We start from the raw sequence: 18,971 nt of genomic DNA, 5'->3' as shown, positions 1-18,971 counted from the left end.
ATATTAATCTTCTCAGCTCCTCCTGCTCTATAACATCACGCCTACAGTTTGGATAGCATGTTTGTAGTGACAGTTTCCCAATATAGGTCCATTTACACACAAAGGTAATGTTTAAAACGATTAAAAGATTAAAAGTTTTAGCGATTTTTTTGCATAAAGTGTCAATGGGTACTAAAATTCATTAACACTTTATCATTTTCACTTGCATGTAAATGGGCCTCCAGGAGCTGTTTGCAGAGCCAAGTATGTGATTAGTCACACACCCAGCTCTGCACACAGCTGCGTTGTTCTCCTGGGGGTTGCCGGCAATTAACAATGTTATCAGCCTGCTCCCTTTATCTCTCTGCGGCTGAATAATGGATTTTAACTTCACTTTAAAATCATCGTTCAGACGAAAAGCACACAACGGCAGTGTTTACATGTAATTATTATCGCTCATTTTTGGTCGTTTGAACGGATTTTGAGTGATAATCGTGGCATGTAAATGGGCCTTAAGAAGGCAATATACTACAGACATTACTAAAAACTCCTTTAAGAATTATAGGACAGTTGTGTGTGCAGTACTGGTGCTCCATCTCCCATGCTTAGCAGTTTCCGAAACTGCACTGGACCTCTGTGATTTCTAAAGCACTTTTCCCTCTACCAACCCACTAAACCTCGAACTGCATGCCATACAGCAATATCATTGATCACTGGTTTCCAACACTTCTCAATGGCTACTTGCCAAGTTATGTAGCAATAGGGGAAGAAGATGAAAAATGGAAATACTGAAATTATAATTATACTAAACATTCATTCACTTGTTTGCTATGACTTTTTAATAGCTAAATTGTACATGAATTGTACAGAAGTAGTAGTAAAATTAAAGAGTAGAGATGAGCGAACGTACTCGTTAAGGGCGATTTCGCAATCGAGCATCGCTATTTTCGAGTTTCTGGCTACTCGGGTGAAAAGATTGGGGGGGCGTCGGGGGGCAGTGTGGTGGAGCGGGGGATAGCAGTGCAACCCCCTGCTCACCCCCGGCGCCCCCTGAATCTTTTCACCTGAGTAGTCAGGTACTTGAAAATAGTGATGCTCGATTGCGAAATCGCCCTTAACGAGTACGTTCGCTCATCTCTATTAAAGAGCAATAGTATGTGATATAGCAAAGTTAAGGGTATTTTTACATGGGCCGACTATATCGGCCAAAAAAACTGATCAAATGAGCAATAGTTGTCCCATATAAAAGTAAGACCTGACAGGGAACTGAGCAAAAAAAAATGCTCATTAGTCACTAGTTGCTTCATTTCAGTTCACTGAAACAAAGCAACTGGTGATTGACTTATATCTCAATGTAAACAAGCAGCTGTTCATCTATGAACGACTGCCTGGTCACAGTGAATGCAGGTGGGCACCTAGAAAAGATATTCAGCATGCTCCATGTCTATTAACTAAACAACTATCACTCCCATGTGAAAGCACAGCAGTAATGGTCATTGGGACAGCTGTCAGACACTAAAGTGTCAGACAGTTGTCTTATGTAAAAGTGCTCTAAAGGGACATTTACATGGGACATTGTTGTTCAAAATTGTCAAATTCCCGCGCTCCTGCAGGGTTTTGAATGATAGTTGTATTGTGTAAATGCATGCAGAGAATGAATGACTGAACAGTTGTTCAGTCGTTCCGTTTCTGCATGCAGAAACTTGGACGACTAGCTGTTCAGTGTAAACAGTTCTGAATGACTGTCTGATTACAGTGAATGGAGGCACAGGAAGAGTGCTCCCTAGCCACCCCGCCTCCATGCTGGTCACGCTTTCAGCGATGCCAGCAATACTCACCCCTATGTAACAGCACAGGAGCAAGCATCACTGGGAAGCGCTGTCAGGCATCGTTTGGGGCATAACTTGACTGTGATAACTTTCTGCAACAAGTTATCTTATCTTAAGCCCATCAAAAGCTATTGTTTTCTTATCTTAACCCAACAAAACCCATTTAAAGCAACTGAGAAGAGTAAAAAAAACTGTGGCACAGAGCGTTATAATGCATTAAGGGTGCTTTTACACGCACAGATGATCGCTAAAAATTAAGGCCCATTTAGACACGATTATCGCTCAAAATTCGCTCAAAATCCGTCTTTTGAGCGATAATCGTTGTGTGTAACTGCACTGACATCGTGCAGTTTTCCTTATGCCGTCGCTTATTGTTGTCTTTCAGCGTGCTGAAAGACAATGATAAGCCTTATCAGGGATTCACAGCGGGATACAGCTAATACTATTGTTTCAGCTGTATCCTGCTCCCTGATAACAGGCTGAGTATGAAGAACAGAGGGGTGCAGCTCTGTTCTCCATACCTGGCACGGGGCACTCAACTGTATAACAGCCGGGCTCTCCGTGCAGAAAACATCTGGATGCAGAAGACAAGCGGGGACACCCCGCTTGTCTTCTGCATCCTCCACTCCTAGTGCTCGGCTGTATGACAGCTGGGCGCTCGGAGGGGGGGGAACAGCTGGATGCAGAAGACAAGCGGGGACACCCTGCTTGCCTTCTGTACCTCCACTTCGAGTGCTCGACTGTATAACAGCCAGGCGCTTGGAGCGGGAGAACAGTTGTACGCAGAAGACAAGCGGGGACATCCCGCTTGTCTTCTGCATCCTCCGCTCCTAGCGCTCGGCTGTATGACAGCTGGGTGCTCAGAGGGGGGGGGAACATCTGGATGCAGAAGACAAGCGGGGACACTCCACTTGTCTTCTGTACCTCCACTTCGAGTGCTCGACTGTATAACAGCCAGGCGCTTGGAGCGGGGGAACAGTTCTCCTCCGCTGGCACTGGAAGCTGATCGCTCATCTTGAGTGATCATTTTGCGACATCTTTTGAGCAATCATCATTGTGTCTAAATGGGCCTTAAGTCAGAAACTGACAGTTCTGAGCAATCATTTTGCATAGCTACTAATGGGCTAATCAGCCCATTAGTACCTCATTGCATGTATTTAGAGACCAGCGGGTGGTCTGTTCTCTAAATACATCCCTATTGTTCTCCAGTGGGACAGCAGCTGTAAACAGCTGCCTGCGGAGAACACAGCATGTAGTCTGTCTTATCTTATCATCCTGAGGGACGAAGATTTCATGCGGGCCTGAAGTCAGAGATGGATAGTAAGTGCACAATGGGCGCACTTTTACACACAATGATGATCACTTAAAAGATTGCTTTTGAAGAATTTTAAGTGATAATCGTTGAGTATAAAAGGACCTTGAAAGTTAGGTTAAACTTTGCTACATTTCTACATCTATAATGGCAAATACTGCAAGCAGAAAGCATAAATACAATTATCCTGTCTGAGGCTGCATTCACACGAACATATATCGGCTCGATTTTTACGCCGAGCCGATATAGGTTGTCCTCGTGTGCAGGGAGGGAGGATGGAAGAGCCAGGAGCAGGAACTCAGCTCCCGCCCCCTCTCTGCCTCCTCTCTGCCCCTCTGCACTATTTGCAATGGGGAGAGGCGGGCCAGGGGCGGGGCTAAGTTCCGAGAATTAGCCCCACCCCCATCCCACCTTCTTTCATTGCAAATAGTGCAAAGGGGCGGAGAGGAGGCAGAGAGGGGGTGGGAGCTCAGTTCCTGCTCCTGGCTCTTCCATCCTCCCCCCCTGCACACGAGGACAACGTATATCGGCTCGGCGTGAAAACCAAGCCGATATACGTTCGTCTGAATGCAGCCTAATACAACAGTTTTTAGGGCAGAACAAATACCGGTATCACCATCTTTCATTTACCTGTTATATGAATTGTATCCTGTAGTAACTGTCTCACTTATCACCTCCAAGCTGAGTAACAATTTGCTTATCAACTCCTTTAAGGCGTTTAATGCTTGTACTGGAGACTGTGACTTGAAGAAATGTTGATAAAACTTCTGAAGCTGCAAAGGGAGCAACGGAAATATCACACATATTTTACTAGAGCAAGGAGCACCTTTACAAATCAGGATATTTACTGTGATTAATTGATGCCATCTTCAGCCATTCATCACTTCGCCAAGTTGTCATTCACATCCACCAGACTTCAGGAAAAAACCTCTTCTGCAACACGATCATATTCCACATGCAAACGTCCTGTCATCTAAGCTCCTCAATCCAAGAAAATGCCCTTAAGACAATACTTACTAAATGACATGCTACTATGTGCCATAGAATATAATCATTACCACACTTTTGGTGTTATTTGCTTGAAATTCTATACTGTGCTTTAAACTACATCACCACATAGCAATCCATTGGCATTCATACTCGTAGAGTCCAGTAAAATGACAGCATTGAGGGAATTGATACTGCATGACTGAAAGCAGGATAAGAAAGGAAGCCATATATTAAAGCAGGTAGCCGATGTCTGAAGGACCTCCTTGATGTTCACGTTCTTGTAACCTGCTGTGGTTATTCCATTCAGTGATCTAAGACTAGAAACATTCTGAACATTTGTTTTGGATCAGTGATAATTGTTTTGCTTTTGGGCAAAGGGCTGAATATTTAATTAATTGGTTGAGCACTTTAATTGTTAAGATATTCATTTTTACATTCTTCTGGCATCCAATGAAAGGAAATACTCCTAAATACTTCCTCCGTTTGGAAAGTAATCAGTGTTTTTAAAAGGGAACAAAAAGCACCAACTACTTGTTCATTAAACTGTACAGCAATGTAGAAAAATGTGTGTGGCTGCAGATAGTAACTGGGAGGAGGTCAATGACTGATTGTGACGGGCACAGGTCAGGGAAGAAAAGCAGTCATGCATATTGGGGCTTGCAGTGTATTTGCTGCAGTGTTTCTTGTTTACATTGTCATAACTTTTCCTATTCAGCTCGAATAATAATCTATTTAGAAAACGCTTTGCTCTCTACAATAAACGCCCTCATTTCGTACAGAACACATTAGATGGGACTTGATGGCATCTTAGAATAAGGATGACTGACACCTTAATAAGTTGCAAACATTTCTGCAGGGATTCTCTCTTCTTCTTTTGCAGTTGGTTCTACCAGTATTTCCATATTTTGGAACATCCGTGAAAACATGTAACTGCTGGTAGTGCATGAACAAGATGCAGAAAACAAATCACTGTTATGGCCGCCCTGGTGCATATCGTTGAACGAACCATGCTTAGGCACTTTAAATGTGCTTCTGGTTAAATAAAACACAACGTAAATTCTACTGATGGAGCTCCTTTGCTTTTAGTTCAGAGATGCTTGTGCTTTCTATGGGGACAGCATGAAAACTAAGCTTGGACTTTCAAGATAAACTCTGAAGTGGTTGTGGTTTAGTTCTAGCAACCAGTGGGTTCCCAACTCATAAGATCCATTTAGATGGGACGAATGTCAGGTAAACGATGCCCGACACTCGTCCCTACACATACTCGTTCCCGTGTTGCTGCACAGGAGCTAGTATCGCTGGCTCACAGCGGGGCAGCTGGAGGAAATTTATCTCCTCGTGCTCCCCCGCCCCACTCCATTGACTTAACATAGCGTCCGTTCAGTACTGAACGGCTGCTATTTACACTGAACAATGATCGTTCAGCTCATCGTCCATCGTTTATGCTGCATGAATGGGGTGGCATCAATTTTTATTTATGTCATCACCCCCCATCAGTCCTTGAGGATATTTGCTCTCTGATTGTCACATATGGGGTTTTTATAGAAAAGGAGTAACATAGTGAGGGCTTGCTCATCTTATCACTCCTCTACGCTGTTTAACCACTCAGATGCTACAGTCATTGTTGACTATGGCAGCTAAACATTTTTAAAGAAAAAAATGTAAAAATCCTTTTTCCCTTACACAAGGCTTAAAATATAGAAAAAATGAAAAGAACAAAAAAAACCCACATAATTGATATCATCATATTCATAACAACTGGTACTATAAAACAGTACACTATTTAGAAAGCACGGAAAATTCCGCGAGAGAAAGTTTTTTTTTAAAAAAAATCCAAAATTGCCATTTTCTGATCATCTAGCTTCCCCAAAACAGGAATAAAAAATAATAAAAAAATCATATGCACCTCAAAATGGTACCAATAAAAACTACAGGTTGTCCCACAAAATTAAGCCTGATACAGCGCTTTCAGTTGAAAAGTAAAAATGCTTCATTGTACAAAAAAGTTTGTATTGCGCAAAAGCAGTAAAACATAATAAGACCTCTATAAATTTGCTGTTGTTGTAATAGCAATGATTCGTACAATAAAGGTAACATAATATTTATACCACACTGTGAATGCTATAAAAATAAATTAAAAAAGCAATGGTGAAAAAGCTTTTTTCCGTTGCCCCCACCAAAAAGAAAAATAATAAAAGTTATTTATTATATTACATATACTATAAAAACTACAACTCGCCCCACAAAATACAAGGTGTTATAAAGCTATATTGACAAAAAAGTAAAAAAAAGTCATGACTACCGAATCACAAAAGGAGATATGATTTACTGGTTCTTAAGGGTTTCTTCACACGAACGTGACGTATTCACAGTAGCGAGAGCGTCACGTGATGGCACTCTGAATGGAGCTTTAACTTTACTGTACTTTTCTGCATAACAGGGCCTGTACACATTGGCGTGGGACAGAACCGTGCCATGCTTGAACAGGTGGGGTAGCCTACTTAGTCCGTGGGCCAACAGACTTAATAGGAGGGCCAGCTGATTTATTACCTGGGATGGCCTAATTAGTCCCTAGTGTTATCGATTAACACTGCAAAATCACGAGATCTCGTTTGGGACAAGTACACATTTGTGCACCCTATAGGCTCCTATGGGGCCCCAGGTGCGCAAATGTTCACAAAAATAGAGCATGTCATGTATTTTTTTGCGCCACCAAATCTTGCATGCAAAAATGCTCCATATGAGGAAATCCATTGAAATCAATGTGGTTTAATGGATGTGGTTTGTGTGAAGGGGCCCCAAGGCCAAAATTAGTTATGTCACTAAGAGCTCCTTCACAAGGTTGATTTTGAGCTAGTGTAAACGAACCCTCAGGGATTAAAAATGGACTTAAGGCAACTGAGTCCTACGTTAAATATATTTACATGAGACATCAATTCAAAATCAACTATAAAAATGGGTAGCATTTTGGAGGGGGGGTTGGATGAGGGAGAAAAGTGTTGGGCTGCCTGTCCATGGGTGATGATCTGCTGGTGATAAATCGTCGGCAGATCACGCTGTGTGAAGCTTTCCATAGTGTTGCTATGTAAAGCGCAGCACCGGCGTCCACGAGCGGAGAATCATAGCGATTCTCTGCTGACGGGATTTAAATCGCGGCATGCTGAGATTCTCCGTGGTGAGCCTATCTATCATATAGATTCACCTTGGAAATCTGACAGCGCTCCCCCCTCCTTCTCAGCGGAGAATGATCACTAGCGATATTCTGCCTCGGCCGTGGATAGGGGGGCCTTAAAAGTCTGTTTTTATTGCTTGCCCTCCAAATCAGATTCAAAAAGATTAAATGATAAGGTCAACATAACCAAAAATGAATTGCTAAAAAAATATATTTGCTTCTGAAGCCCAAAATTGCTACGCTCCTGAAGGGGTTAACTAGTCATAATTACTCTTGAATAATGAATGTTATTTATTGTCTTTTACACTAATTATTTTTTCTCTATTATACAACAATGTGAACTTTTTCATTTTTCAGACCCTTCATTCTCATACAGAGTACAACACTGCAGACAATATCTAGAAAATGACAGAGACACCTTGTGGCTATAAAGGAGATGAATGAAACATATCAGTTGGCCAGGACATGCGATAACCATTTGTAGGGTTCACAATAAGTAAATGATTTTTAGATACCCCCATATCAACTTGCAAAACTGAGCAGCAAGTCAGGAGTGCTGTGACATTATAAATGACACAACCCTCCCATAACTTAAGGCAGCAGATTTGGTAGACTCCATGGAAATAATAGCCTTGCATTCAGTTTAAATGATAGAGAATGACACATTATAATGCATTATGGTTCACTAGGTGCTGCTTTTCCCCATCCAACACTGTGGCTTCTTTTATAAATATGGGTGGGGAATAGAGATGAGCGAGCATACTCGATAAGGCAAACTACTCGAGCGAGTAGTGCCTTATTCGAGTATCTGCCCGCTCGTCTCTAAAGATTCGGCTGCTGGCGGGGGAGAGCGGGGAGGAACGAAGGGGAGATCTCTCTCTCACTCTCTCCCCGCCTGCACCCCCCTGCTCACTGCCGCAACTCACCGACATGGGCTTTTGGAAGTTGGCCATCCAGGCCTATGTTTAAGGGTGCCTTCACACTGGCGAGAAAATTGGGCAATTTTCTGGTGCTGCGAGAGTGAGTGAAAGAGAGTGATTATGAAACCAATGAATTTCAATGGTTTTATTCTCATTTGCGATGTTTTCACTCCTGCAATGCTGCATGAAAAAAAAAAAATTGCAGCATGCCCACAAATCGCACATTGTCTCCAACCGGGTCGGCGGCAGCAGCGTCGGCCCCATTGATAGCAACGGTAGAAGATCACTATTCTCCTTCTGCAGCTGTCACAGGGATGTGAGGCTGTCACATCTAGGGGCTTCATCTTATTCTCCATGGGGACGGCAGCAGCAGTGCCGCCCCCACTGAAAACATAGGGGGGACATTGTGATCTCCTGCTGCTGTTGTGAGTCGCATCCCCACTCACTGTGACAGCAGCGGCAGGGTGTTCAGTGATGAGAGGACTCCCTGTGTGGATGAAGTAATTCCCTGCCACTGCTGTCACAGCAGAGACAGAAGATTGCAATGTTCTCCTTATGTTTTCAATAGAGCTGGTGCTGCTGCTGACAGCCTCATTGAGAACAAGGTGAAACCCCTGGATGTGACAGCCTTCAATCCCTGTGGGGCTGAAGGCATCCCCTTTTGCAGCTGTCACTGCAGCGGCAGGAAATGGTGATGTCCTCCCATCGTTTTCAATGTGACCGGCGCTGCTGCTGCCCCATTAAAGGCAATGGGATGAAGGGATTCCCCGCAGTGATGCAAGGCGCTTTTTTTTACATGAAAATGCTTCGCATCCAGGGGTTTTTAGAAGGTTTGTTAGAGCGATATGGGGCCCATGAATCCCAGCCTGATATCGCTCTTGCCGGTGTGCCAGAGCTCTACATGTGTATATGCACAATTACATACACGATACTGATTGATGACTGTTGGTCACACTATATCGCTACCACCATTTGCCTCTTTATTTTATAATATACTAGCTTACCCGTCGCGCATTACTGCGAAGACAGACAGACATACATACATTCATTTTTATATATATATAGATAACAACCAATCGCAGCGCAGCTTACATGTTACCTCAGTGGTATAATATATAACAACCAATCGCAGCGCAGTTTACATGTTACCTCAGTGGTATAATATATAACAACCAATCGCAGCGCAGTTTACATGTTACCTGAGCTTTATAATATATAACACCCAATCACAGTGCAGCTTTCATGTTACCCAGCAGTATAATATATAACAACCAATCACAGCGCAGCTTTCATGTTACCTCAGCAGTAAGAGAAATAACAACCAATCACAGTGCAACTTTTATTCTGCCTCAGCAATATAAAAAATAGCAACCAATCACAGCACAGCTTTCATTTTACCTCAGCGGTATAATATATAGCAACCAATCACAGCACAGCTTTCATGTAACCTCAGTAGTATAAGAAGTAGCAACCAATCACAGCACAGCTTTCATGTTGCCTCAGCAGTATAATATATAGCAACCAATCACAGCACAGCTTTCATGTTACCTCAGCAGTATAAGAAATAGCAACCAATCACAGCACAGCTTTCATGTTACCTCAGCAGTATAAGAAATAGCAACCAATCACAGCACAGCTTTCATGTTACCTCAGCAGTATAATATATAGCAACCAATCACAGCACAGCTTTCATGTAACCTGAGTAGTATAAGAAGTAGCAACCAATCACAGCACAGCTTTCATGTTGCCTCAGCAGTATAATATATAGCAACCAATCACAGCACAGCTTTCATGTTACCTCAGCAGTATAAGAAATAGCAACCAATCACAGCACAGCTTTCATGTTACCTCAGCAGTATAAGAAATAGCAACCAATCACAGCACAGCTTTCATGTTACCTCAGCAGTATAATATATAGCAACCAATCACAGCACAGCTTTCATGTAACCTGAGTAGTATAAGAAGTAGCAACCAATCACAGCACAGCTTTCATGTTGCCTCAGCAGTATAATATATAGCAACCAATCACAGCACAGCTTTCATGTTACCTCAGCAGTATAAGAAATAGCAACCAATCACAGCACAGCTTTCATGTTACCTCAGCAGTATAAGAAATAGCAACCAATCACAGCACAGCTTTCATATTACCTCAGCAGTATAAGAAATAGCAACCAATCACAGCACAGCTTTCATTTTACCTCAGCATTCTCAATATCCAGCAATTGCCTTGCGAAACGTTCGGCGGATGCATCATTTTGTAGTTGAACACGCTTGCTTGTCATGCCTTTTGCTTTTGTGCTTAAGATGGAAATCAAACAATCTTTGTCTCGCACGCGCGCCACCTATCGTAGGATAGTTGTACTATGCCAGTAATCTTCCCAGGAGTGTACTCAACAACTTCCCAAAGTTTCATGGCGATTGCATGAATGGTGCAGTAATGCATAAAGGACAAACAGACAGACATTCATTTTTATATATATAGATGACATCAGGAAGTGAGAGAATTAGATTCCGTACGTAAAATTTGGACGCTAATTCTTTTGCGCTTAGAATTGAATAATCGAGTTGGGACCTATTAATTTTTCCTATTTATGACATAATCAATGCTCGTGCCAAATTTCAAGTTTCTATGACATTGGGAAGTGAGAAAATTAGATTCCGTACGTAAAATTTGGACGCTAATTCTTTTGCGCTTAGAATTGAATAATCGAGTTGGGACCCATTAGCTTTTCCTATTTATGACATAATCAATGCCTGTGCCAAATTTCATGTTTCTACAACATCGGGAAGTGAGAGAATTAGTGGCAATGATGGAAATCGAACAATCTACGTGGGGGGGGGGGGGGGCGTAACTGTCGACGACGCTCACACACACGCCATTTATTATAGGAAAAATGTACTATGCCTATAATCTTCCCAGGAGTGTACTCAACAACTTCCCAAAGTTTCATGGCGATCGGATGAATGGTGTAGTAGAGCATAAAGGACAAACAGACAGACAGACAGACATACATTCAACTTTACATATATAGATTTCGTGATGTTTTCCTTGTCTAGTTTTGAATAATAAAGCATTTATATTTTAGGGGATATTACCTATGGGTACTTTTTGCCTTTGGCAATTAGAATTATGTAGCACAACAGCACCGCTAGATTTAACATATGAGGATGTAACAAATCTAATGACACCAAAATCATCCACCAGAGGTCACACAAAGGGGTCAAAGTGTGGTGCGAGAAAAAGCCTGTCGGCTTGTTTATTTTAGATGTCACAAAAACAGGCTGTGCCTAATTTCTAAGTCTTCTCTGCTTGTCAGAGGAAATGCTGAGCAAATGCAGTAACGCCATCTCTTCTCTTAGGCCTCATGTCTAGGGGCAGATCGGATTCTGCAGCGAAAGATCTGTGGAAACCATTTGCGGGAGATCGCGGATGTAATGATTTTTCCGTGCGGATGCACTGCGGATCATCCACGCAGAAAAAAATCCCCACCCCAACCTCCCAGCCTTTTTCTCACCTCCCTAATTGATTTTAATCTTCAAATTCACAGTGCATCCACAATTGTATTCGCGGATGCACTGACGATCGTCCGCACCCATTGACTTTTATTGAGCCAGTCCGCACGGAATCCGCACTGAAATGGAGCATGCTACGGCCTGCAAATAGAATCCGCATGCTTAAATTAAGTTTTGGATGCCAACGCTTCCTTCCCTACGGGCACTTTGAATTACAGATCTTCCACGCGGGTGAGTCGTGCAGATTCCGCAAATCAAATCCACCTGTCGACATTGGGGTTAAAGAGCTGCTTCAGACGACCGTATTTGCGCACGGTTTTGCACATGCATTGCAAAGAAAATAGAATCCATTATTTTCAATTGGTTTATTCTCACCTTTCTTTTTAGCACGAGCATTTCACTTGCGTGAAAAAAACGCAACACGTACCTTTTTGTGCACATTTGTGCACCTAAAGGCACCAAAGGAGTCTATAGGAGCGCACATATGTGCACCCAATACCTACAAAATTGCCCAATGAACTGCACAATTTCACGAGGAAACGATAACAGCGGGGTCTAATTAGGCTGTACAGCCTTTTCAATCATGGCACAGGTGTGTCCCACGCCAATGTGAATGGTCCCTGGCAGCGCAGAAAGTACAGTAAAATGTGCTAAAAAGTGCGCAATAGCGCAGGCTTCACAGTGCAAAAATTTGATGGCCAGTGCAGTGGTCATTGCAAGATAAAAAACGGTCATGTAAATACACCCATCATAAATACTGCGTTATTGCAAGGTGCGAGTTCTGTGCGTCTCGCAATCACACAGAAAACACGTGTTTTTCTGGTCTGTGCGAATGCGGCCTAAATATCTCTGGAGTTGATTTTCAAAAGTTGTCACATGTACAGCCCTCCCTCATGGCGGCATCATCTTCTGGCAGGAATGGTTGGAAGAACATGACAAAGAGTTCAAGGTGATGACTTGGCCTCCAATTCTCCTGATCTTAATCCAGTCAAGCGTGTGTGGGGGTCCATTCCACATCTTACTTTACCTTCAGAGGGCTGTGGATTCCATGCCTCCACAGATCTAAACTGTTTCAGTGGCACGAAGGGGCATGTATGAATTTAGGCTTTAAGGTTATGGTTGATGGGTGTATATCACAAGCAACCTACAGTACATTCGGCTAAAAACCTTTTAAAACAATATCTGCATAGAGACAATTATGTGAAGATTTAGAGCCACCTAGTGGGAGCATGTGGTACTGCAGTTACAAACTTTAAAATCATTTTTCATTACTAATTTTGAAAATATTAGTAAGTAGACACCAAGTTATGAGGTCAGAAAATGGCAATATGTCAGCAACAAAAAAGCTGCTGTCAATTATTCCACCTGGTAGAAGAATGGTCTTAACACCAACAAAGGTAAAGGTAGCATCTCAGAAAACAAACATTTTTTTAATGGAATGTATAAGGTAATTACCTGCATTGGAACAAATAGTTTCTTCGGCTCGGTCTGAACCATTGCCATGGAGTGAATAAAGGCACGTAGTGGTGATAGGGATGTGATCACAACAACTGTCCTAATCACTGGAAAGTCTTGAAATGGGCGATGATGAGAGGAGACACTTACATGTCTGGAACAGAAGGTGTTACATATGGACTGTTAGCTATTTCCTCTATATCATTGGTGACATATTAGGTTATAGTCAATAGCAGTACATGCAGATTCTTGGATAAAGGTGAAGTCATCAGTTGCATGGCACCTTACTAGGTTCGGTTTATTAAATGCTGGAGGTCACAGCGCTTGGGCTTTTTTAAATAGGTGTTCTGGTTTTATGCATGTAAAGTTAAGGGGGTTGTCTAGTTAAGAAATCAGTGGGGGTCCGCCAATCTTAAAACTGGACAAGCCTGCCACCGGACTGGGCCACCAGACTCAGGACAGAGATGCTTTGTGCCGGAAGTAGACAGCTCTGTCTCCAATGCAGTGGCCAAGCTTGGCATTGCAGGCCAAGTTCCCATTCATTTCAGTGGTGGTCAGTGGTCATATGTGCCTGAACAGGATATGACCGCTGAGGCCAGTGACTGGCTACAATGGTCATGTGAGCAATGAATGTGAGATCATTGCTTTCTGTTTTAGCAGAGACCAGAGCAGAGGGGATTGAGTTGCAGGAGGCATGGTAAAAGGTAATGGTTATTTTATCTATTTTATACTATTACCTACCCTGGAGCAATTTTTTAAATGTGAGAAAACCCCTTTAATTACTTAGCATTTTTCATTATTATTATTATTGTCTGATGTCAAGAAGCATTCCCGTTCCATTCTCTATGAACTACATACATCAGCAGAAACAAATCCCTCTCCTGTCCTGATAGTGCACTGCAACAATGTATGACTTTAGATGAAATCTACTTAAGATGTGGCACACATTAAGATAAATACGGTGCCCTAGGATATTGACGTAGTATGCCACCAGACCTTATGCTATTATTGCAGCACTGGAGCTCTAATACTGCGTATGACCAGCACGCTACATAAATAGTGTAAATATAGTATGCTGACAGTGTAATGCGCCATAGCTGTTGAGTTCACTTCTGCTACATCCATAATTGGTGTCCAGCATGATAAGCTCCCAGAATATTGCTTACACTGATACACTATAACAATCCATTGGCTGTGAGAAGTTTTAGGTCTTTAAGGGTTTTCCATTATTTGGCATTAACAAAAACATTCTCATTCGCTGATAGCAAGTGAAAATATAGAAAATTGCAAATTGAAGCCAATGTCTTATAGGGGATTTCTTGAATAATAAGATTGATTGCTAGCGTTAAGATAAGGCATCAGTATTAGATTGGTGGGCATATGACTCTCAGCACCCTCATCAATCAGCTGATTGAAAGGGCCACAAGGCTGCAGCATCCACTTCATTGTTTAACAGACACTTTACAATGTATTTGATAGTAGCTGTGCCTAGTATTAGAGCTCAGCCTCATTCAAGAGAATAGGTCTCATATGCAGTACCGGGTACATACACTACTAAATCAACAGAGCTGTGCCTGGTAACCTATGAAAGGGGCATGGCATTTGCTGGAGTTCCGCAGTGCCACCAGTCAGGTGATTGGGGGTGTTGGGAGGCACACCTGCATATATGCACACACAACTATTTATATTGGCATCGTATTCAGCAGCACATATGACCTCCATCACCCACATCAGTCCCAGTTCATGTTGAGGCTTACCATTATCTCACACAAACACAGGGACAACATACAAACTCCATGCATATGTTACCCTTGGTTGGATTCAAACCCAAGACATCAACACTGCAGTTGACTTAAATCTGCAACATATTGATGTCTCCGACGTCTCAGCTAACGAGATTCCACCTAGGAGCTCCACATCTGTACTAGACTTTGTTTGGGCAGAGCCCTTTCTGTTGGAACAATAACCCTCGCTGAGGGGGTCTTACAATCTTCACTGGAACCCGCACACTGGAGAGCCACTGCCGGTACTGTTGCATGTTCTATCGCTGTGAACCATTTCTGCAACAACCAAATTCAACCAAGTTGGTGAGAGACTTTGTTTTCCACATTAAAGAACTTTTTAGCAAATTGTGGTTGTGTCTTGTTTGTCCAATTACAACACCGCTCTATGTGCCATATCTGGGCGATCATTGGCAAGGGTCAGCTCCTCAATATACCAGTGTCCTATCATCTGCTGTCCTTACTGCCATCCTTACCCGCCTGGCCCACCGGACTTCACACATGCATAATTCTCCTGATATGTTGTTGCATGTTCCATAAAAATAATGGTATATCATGGTCACTTTTTTGGAAAAAAAATTGTAAAAAAAAGCTCTTAGTACAGTTACTATTGAAAATCGTGTCAATAGGAAAAGAGTGACGATACGTTGCTGTTTTTATAAAACACCCTGAATAATGCATGTTTCTTCATTCAAGATTGAAAAAAATCATGTAAACTATAATCTTTACAGCCACAACATATCAGAGCACCTCGGCCTTCACAAAGTGAGAAGGTGCCAGTAATAAGCAATGGGCAAACAGTAACTATTAAATGTCTAAGGCTTACCTATATGGACTCTCACGGAGATGGCTTTTGCCCTGAGTGGTTAAATATTGATGCTTCTTTTTGCCATTGTCTGATATAAAAAGAGCTGAAGTTATCTTGTCCCATGATTCTTCAGGACGATGTGTGCAGGCTAAGAGGTTCTGCAGTTCTATAGGGACATAGGAGAAAAACGAATATCAGTTGTATTGTCATTTCTGCATGTAAAGCACCAAGTGCAATATTGAAGGGGTTTATCCATGAAAATAAATGATCCCTAATAGGGCATAAGTATGATCATGAAGGGGTCAAACTGCTGTAACCTCTACTGATCATGAGAACATGGGTCCCAAGTGTCACCCAATGAATGGAGCAGTGGTCATGGGTGCACATTACTGCTTTGTTCATTTCAAAGGGACTGCTGGAGCTAGCAGGGCTTGTAGTCAGCCATCTGCATCCTGTGGATAGGGAATAAGTTCTTTTCATGGGACAACTTCTTTAAAAGTGCATTCCTACCTTAGATAGTTATGGAGATATTGTCCTTGTTGTAGGAATAGGTGTGGGATATCCTTTGTCGCTGCTTTTACTAATATGTTCTACTCCTACAACACCCACAAAAATAAGCATTGCAGCAGCACTCAGGAAGGTATACGGCCTCCACACCTTTCTGTTCGTGCAACATACTGGACAGCCATGGTGATACTAATATATAGAGTATGTGACTGCTGAGGCCACATTAACGCTTCCAGGGTGTAAGCAAAGACAGGAGAAGAACTCTAGGAGCATTAGTGCTGGAGCACCGGGGATTTAACATGTGACTGGTGTACTTTTTTTATTACTGTCTATTTCATTTTTATATATTCTGCTCAATAAAAATCATGGGCAATCCCCCTAAATCATATAGCAGATCTCAGAATGGAATGTAAAGCAGCATCTATATAGATGGATGAGCCATCAGTTTACCACTGTCAGATATATACACTCTTTAAAAACAATCAATCCCCTAGAAGAAGTTGTCATTTTGCTGTAAACCTCGGCATGCAGTTACATCTTAGGCATATGTACAAATGATTAGAGTTGTGGCGTGATTAGATGAAAGATCTTACCACCTGAGGACCTAAAAGTGGTTCCCCTTTGGCCTATAAAAAGGCTCTCAGAGGCTCCTTGTGTGTAGTGGATCTCTTTTCCCCCTTGTGTAGAGCTTGTTGACCATTAGACATGGCTCTGTGACACAATCAAATAGATTTTGCCCAGTTAACAGAGTCTGAGAGGGGCCCATTGATGGAATGCAAGAAGCAGGATGGTCGTATTGATGAATTGTCCCTCACCTGGATAGTTCTGACCAGACTGTTAGGAGGTGTTGGTACTAGTGGATGCATGAGGGCACAAGGTGATCGGGGTCAGGACACCCTAGACAGACCACCAGTAGAGACGATTGTTTAATCGTCTGACAAGCTCCAACTGTTTCATTGTCCGCCATCCAAATGTAAGTGGTACCATCATTACAGGCCCCTATTTCTATTGTAACTTTTTCCAGGCGCTTGTCTGAGAGACATTTGGTCTCTTGGCACCCATTACATGCACTGCCTTTAACACCCACCTTCACCTCCATATGCAGTGGTGTCATCAACAACTAAACTAGACTGCTACAGACTGGAATCAGGTTGTCTTCAGTGACGAATTCAGGTCTAGTTTGGGCATCTAGGCAGATCTAGGGGTGAGGGCCCCAATCTTGACTTTGCTGTGGAGCCCACACTGCTGGTGTCATGGACTGGGGGGCATTGCATACAACAGTCGGTCACCCCTAGTAGTGCTACAAAGGACAATAACAGCTCAGTGATATGTTCAGGACATCCTGTAGCCACATGTGTTCCTCTCATGGCGGCTTCCAAGAGACATCTTCCAGCAGTATAAGGCTCAGCTGCACAAAGCAAGATGTCCCAGGAAGCCTCCACAACATTGTCACACTTCCACTGCCTGTCTGTCACCAGAGTTATTGCCAATAGATCATGGAACCATTTGGGATGCCAACTTTGACAACCTCCATGCCACATCTCACATCCAAGCTAAAGGTGGTACAACAGGGTACTAGATTCTCCATGCCCTCCTGTATCACGTCTTGTATCCAAGCTAGAGGCAGTACATCAGGGTACTAGAGCCTCAATGCCCACCCATATCACATCTTGTATCCAAGCTAGAGGCAGTACAACAGGGTACTAGAGCCTCCATCCCCACCCATATCACATCTTGTATCCAAGCTAGAGGTGGTACAACAGGCTACTAGAGCCTCCATGCTCACCTGTATCACATCTTGTATCCAAGCTAGAGGTGGTACAACAGGCTACTAGAGCCTCCATGCCTGTCTGTATCACATCTTGTATCCAAGCTAGAGGTGGTACAACGGGCTACTAGAGCCTCCACTCCTGCCCGTATCACATTTTACAACTATGTTAGAGGTGGTACAACAGGAAACTAGAGCCTCACTTCATGGGGACACTTTTCTGCAATACATTATCCTTTAGCTCTGTTATTGTAATCACTTAATATCAATGTTACAATCACACAGAGAAAGTTTCATTCGATTCTGACAACTCCTAAGTGCTTGATTTTTTCTTTACAATGAGTGTGATATATAAATATATACTGTATACACACAAAAATGAAAACCTATGTATCCAGTCTCGGTATATAGTGAAGGAAACATTTTTATTTTCTGTTGCTGCATTCTCTGAGATGCCAGCAGGTGGCAGACAAGAGCTTAACAATATTTATTGTTCACAACATAACAGCAACCTTTCTTATAAATAAAACCTGAATCATCCAGAAAAGTGTGAGAGTGCAGGTTCATCATTGCCAAGTTCTATCACGCTGAAAACTACATTTCATCATGCAGTCAGAGGGTCATCTCTGCTGCTACACCCAACGGCCTCATACTTCATTTTTTGTTTGTGTCTATTGACAATGGAAATTTAACTTTCAGACGCTGAGAATAGAATTCAGAATTTTTACTAAACATCTAGTGTTATATTCATGGTGTTTGCACATAACTGCTGAATCTGTACAGGTAAATGGAGGACGATTGTGGTTTTAAATAATAGGCATTATAAATTAAACCTAATCCTCTAGGCTGGGAGCGCATGTATCAGTACTGTCTGGCCAGTGGTTTTATGCCGGAAATGGACACAACTGGTGACATTTTTGTGCAGGTTGGGTACCAA

The 18,971-nt window shown here is 42.5% G+C and overlaps 1 protein-coding gene across 2 annotated transcripts in view; it reads right to left on the bottom strand.

The window, feature by feature from the left end:
- CPED1 (cadherin like and PC-esterase domain containing 1) overlaps positions 1 to 18,971 on the bottom strand; it is a 247,813-nt gene that overhangs the window by 162,768 nt on the left and 66,074 nt on the right. For both annotated transcript variants that reach the window (XM_066591833.1, XM_066591834.1), the window contains exons 5-7: positions 15,778 to 15,925; positions 13,171 to 13,324; positions 3,751 to 3,893 (exon numbers count right to left, since the gene is read on the bottom strand). In XM_066591833.1, coding sequence (XP_066447930.1) covers positions 3,751 to 3,893; positions 13,171 to 13,324; positions 15,778 to 15,925 — 445 coding nt within the window. The remainder of the gene's footprint in view (positions 1 to 3,750; positions 3,894 to 13,170; positions 13,325 to 15,777; positions 15,926 to 18,971) is intronic.

The sequence above is a fragment of the Eleutherodactylus coqui genome, chromosome 2, assembly GCF_035609145.1.
Source record: "Eleutherodactylus coqui strain aEleCoq1 chromosome 2, aEleCoq1.hap1, whole genome shotgun sequence".
NCBI classification, from domain to species: domain Eukaryota; kingdom Metazoa; phylum Chordata; class Amphibia; order Anura; family Eleutherodactylidae; genus Eleutherodactylus; species Eleutherodactylus coqui.
Note: the sequence above shows the minus strand (reverse complement) of the source record. Positions and strands in the feature narration are given on the sequence as shown.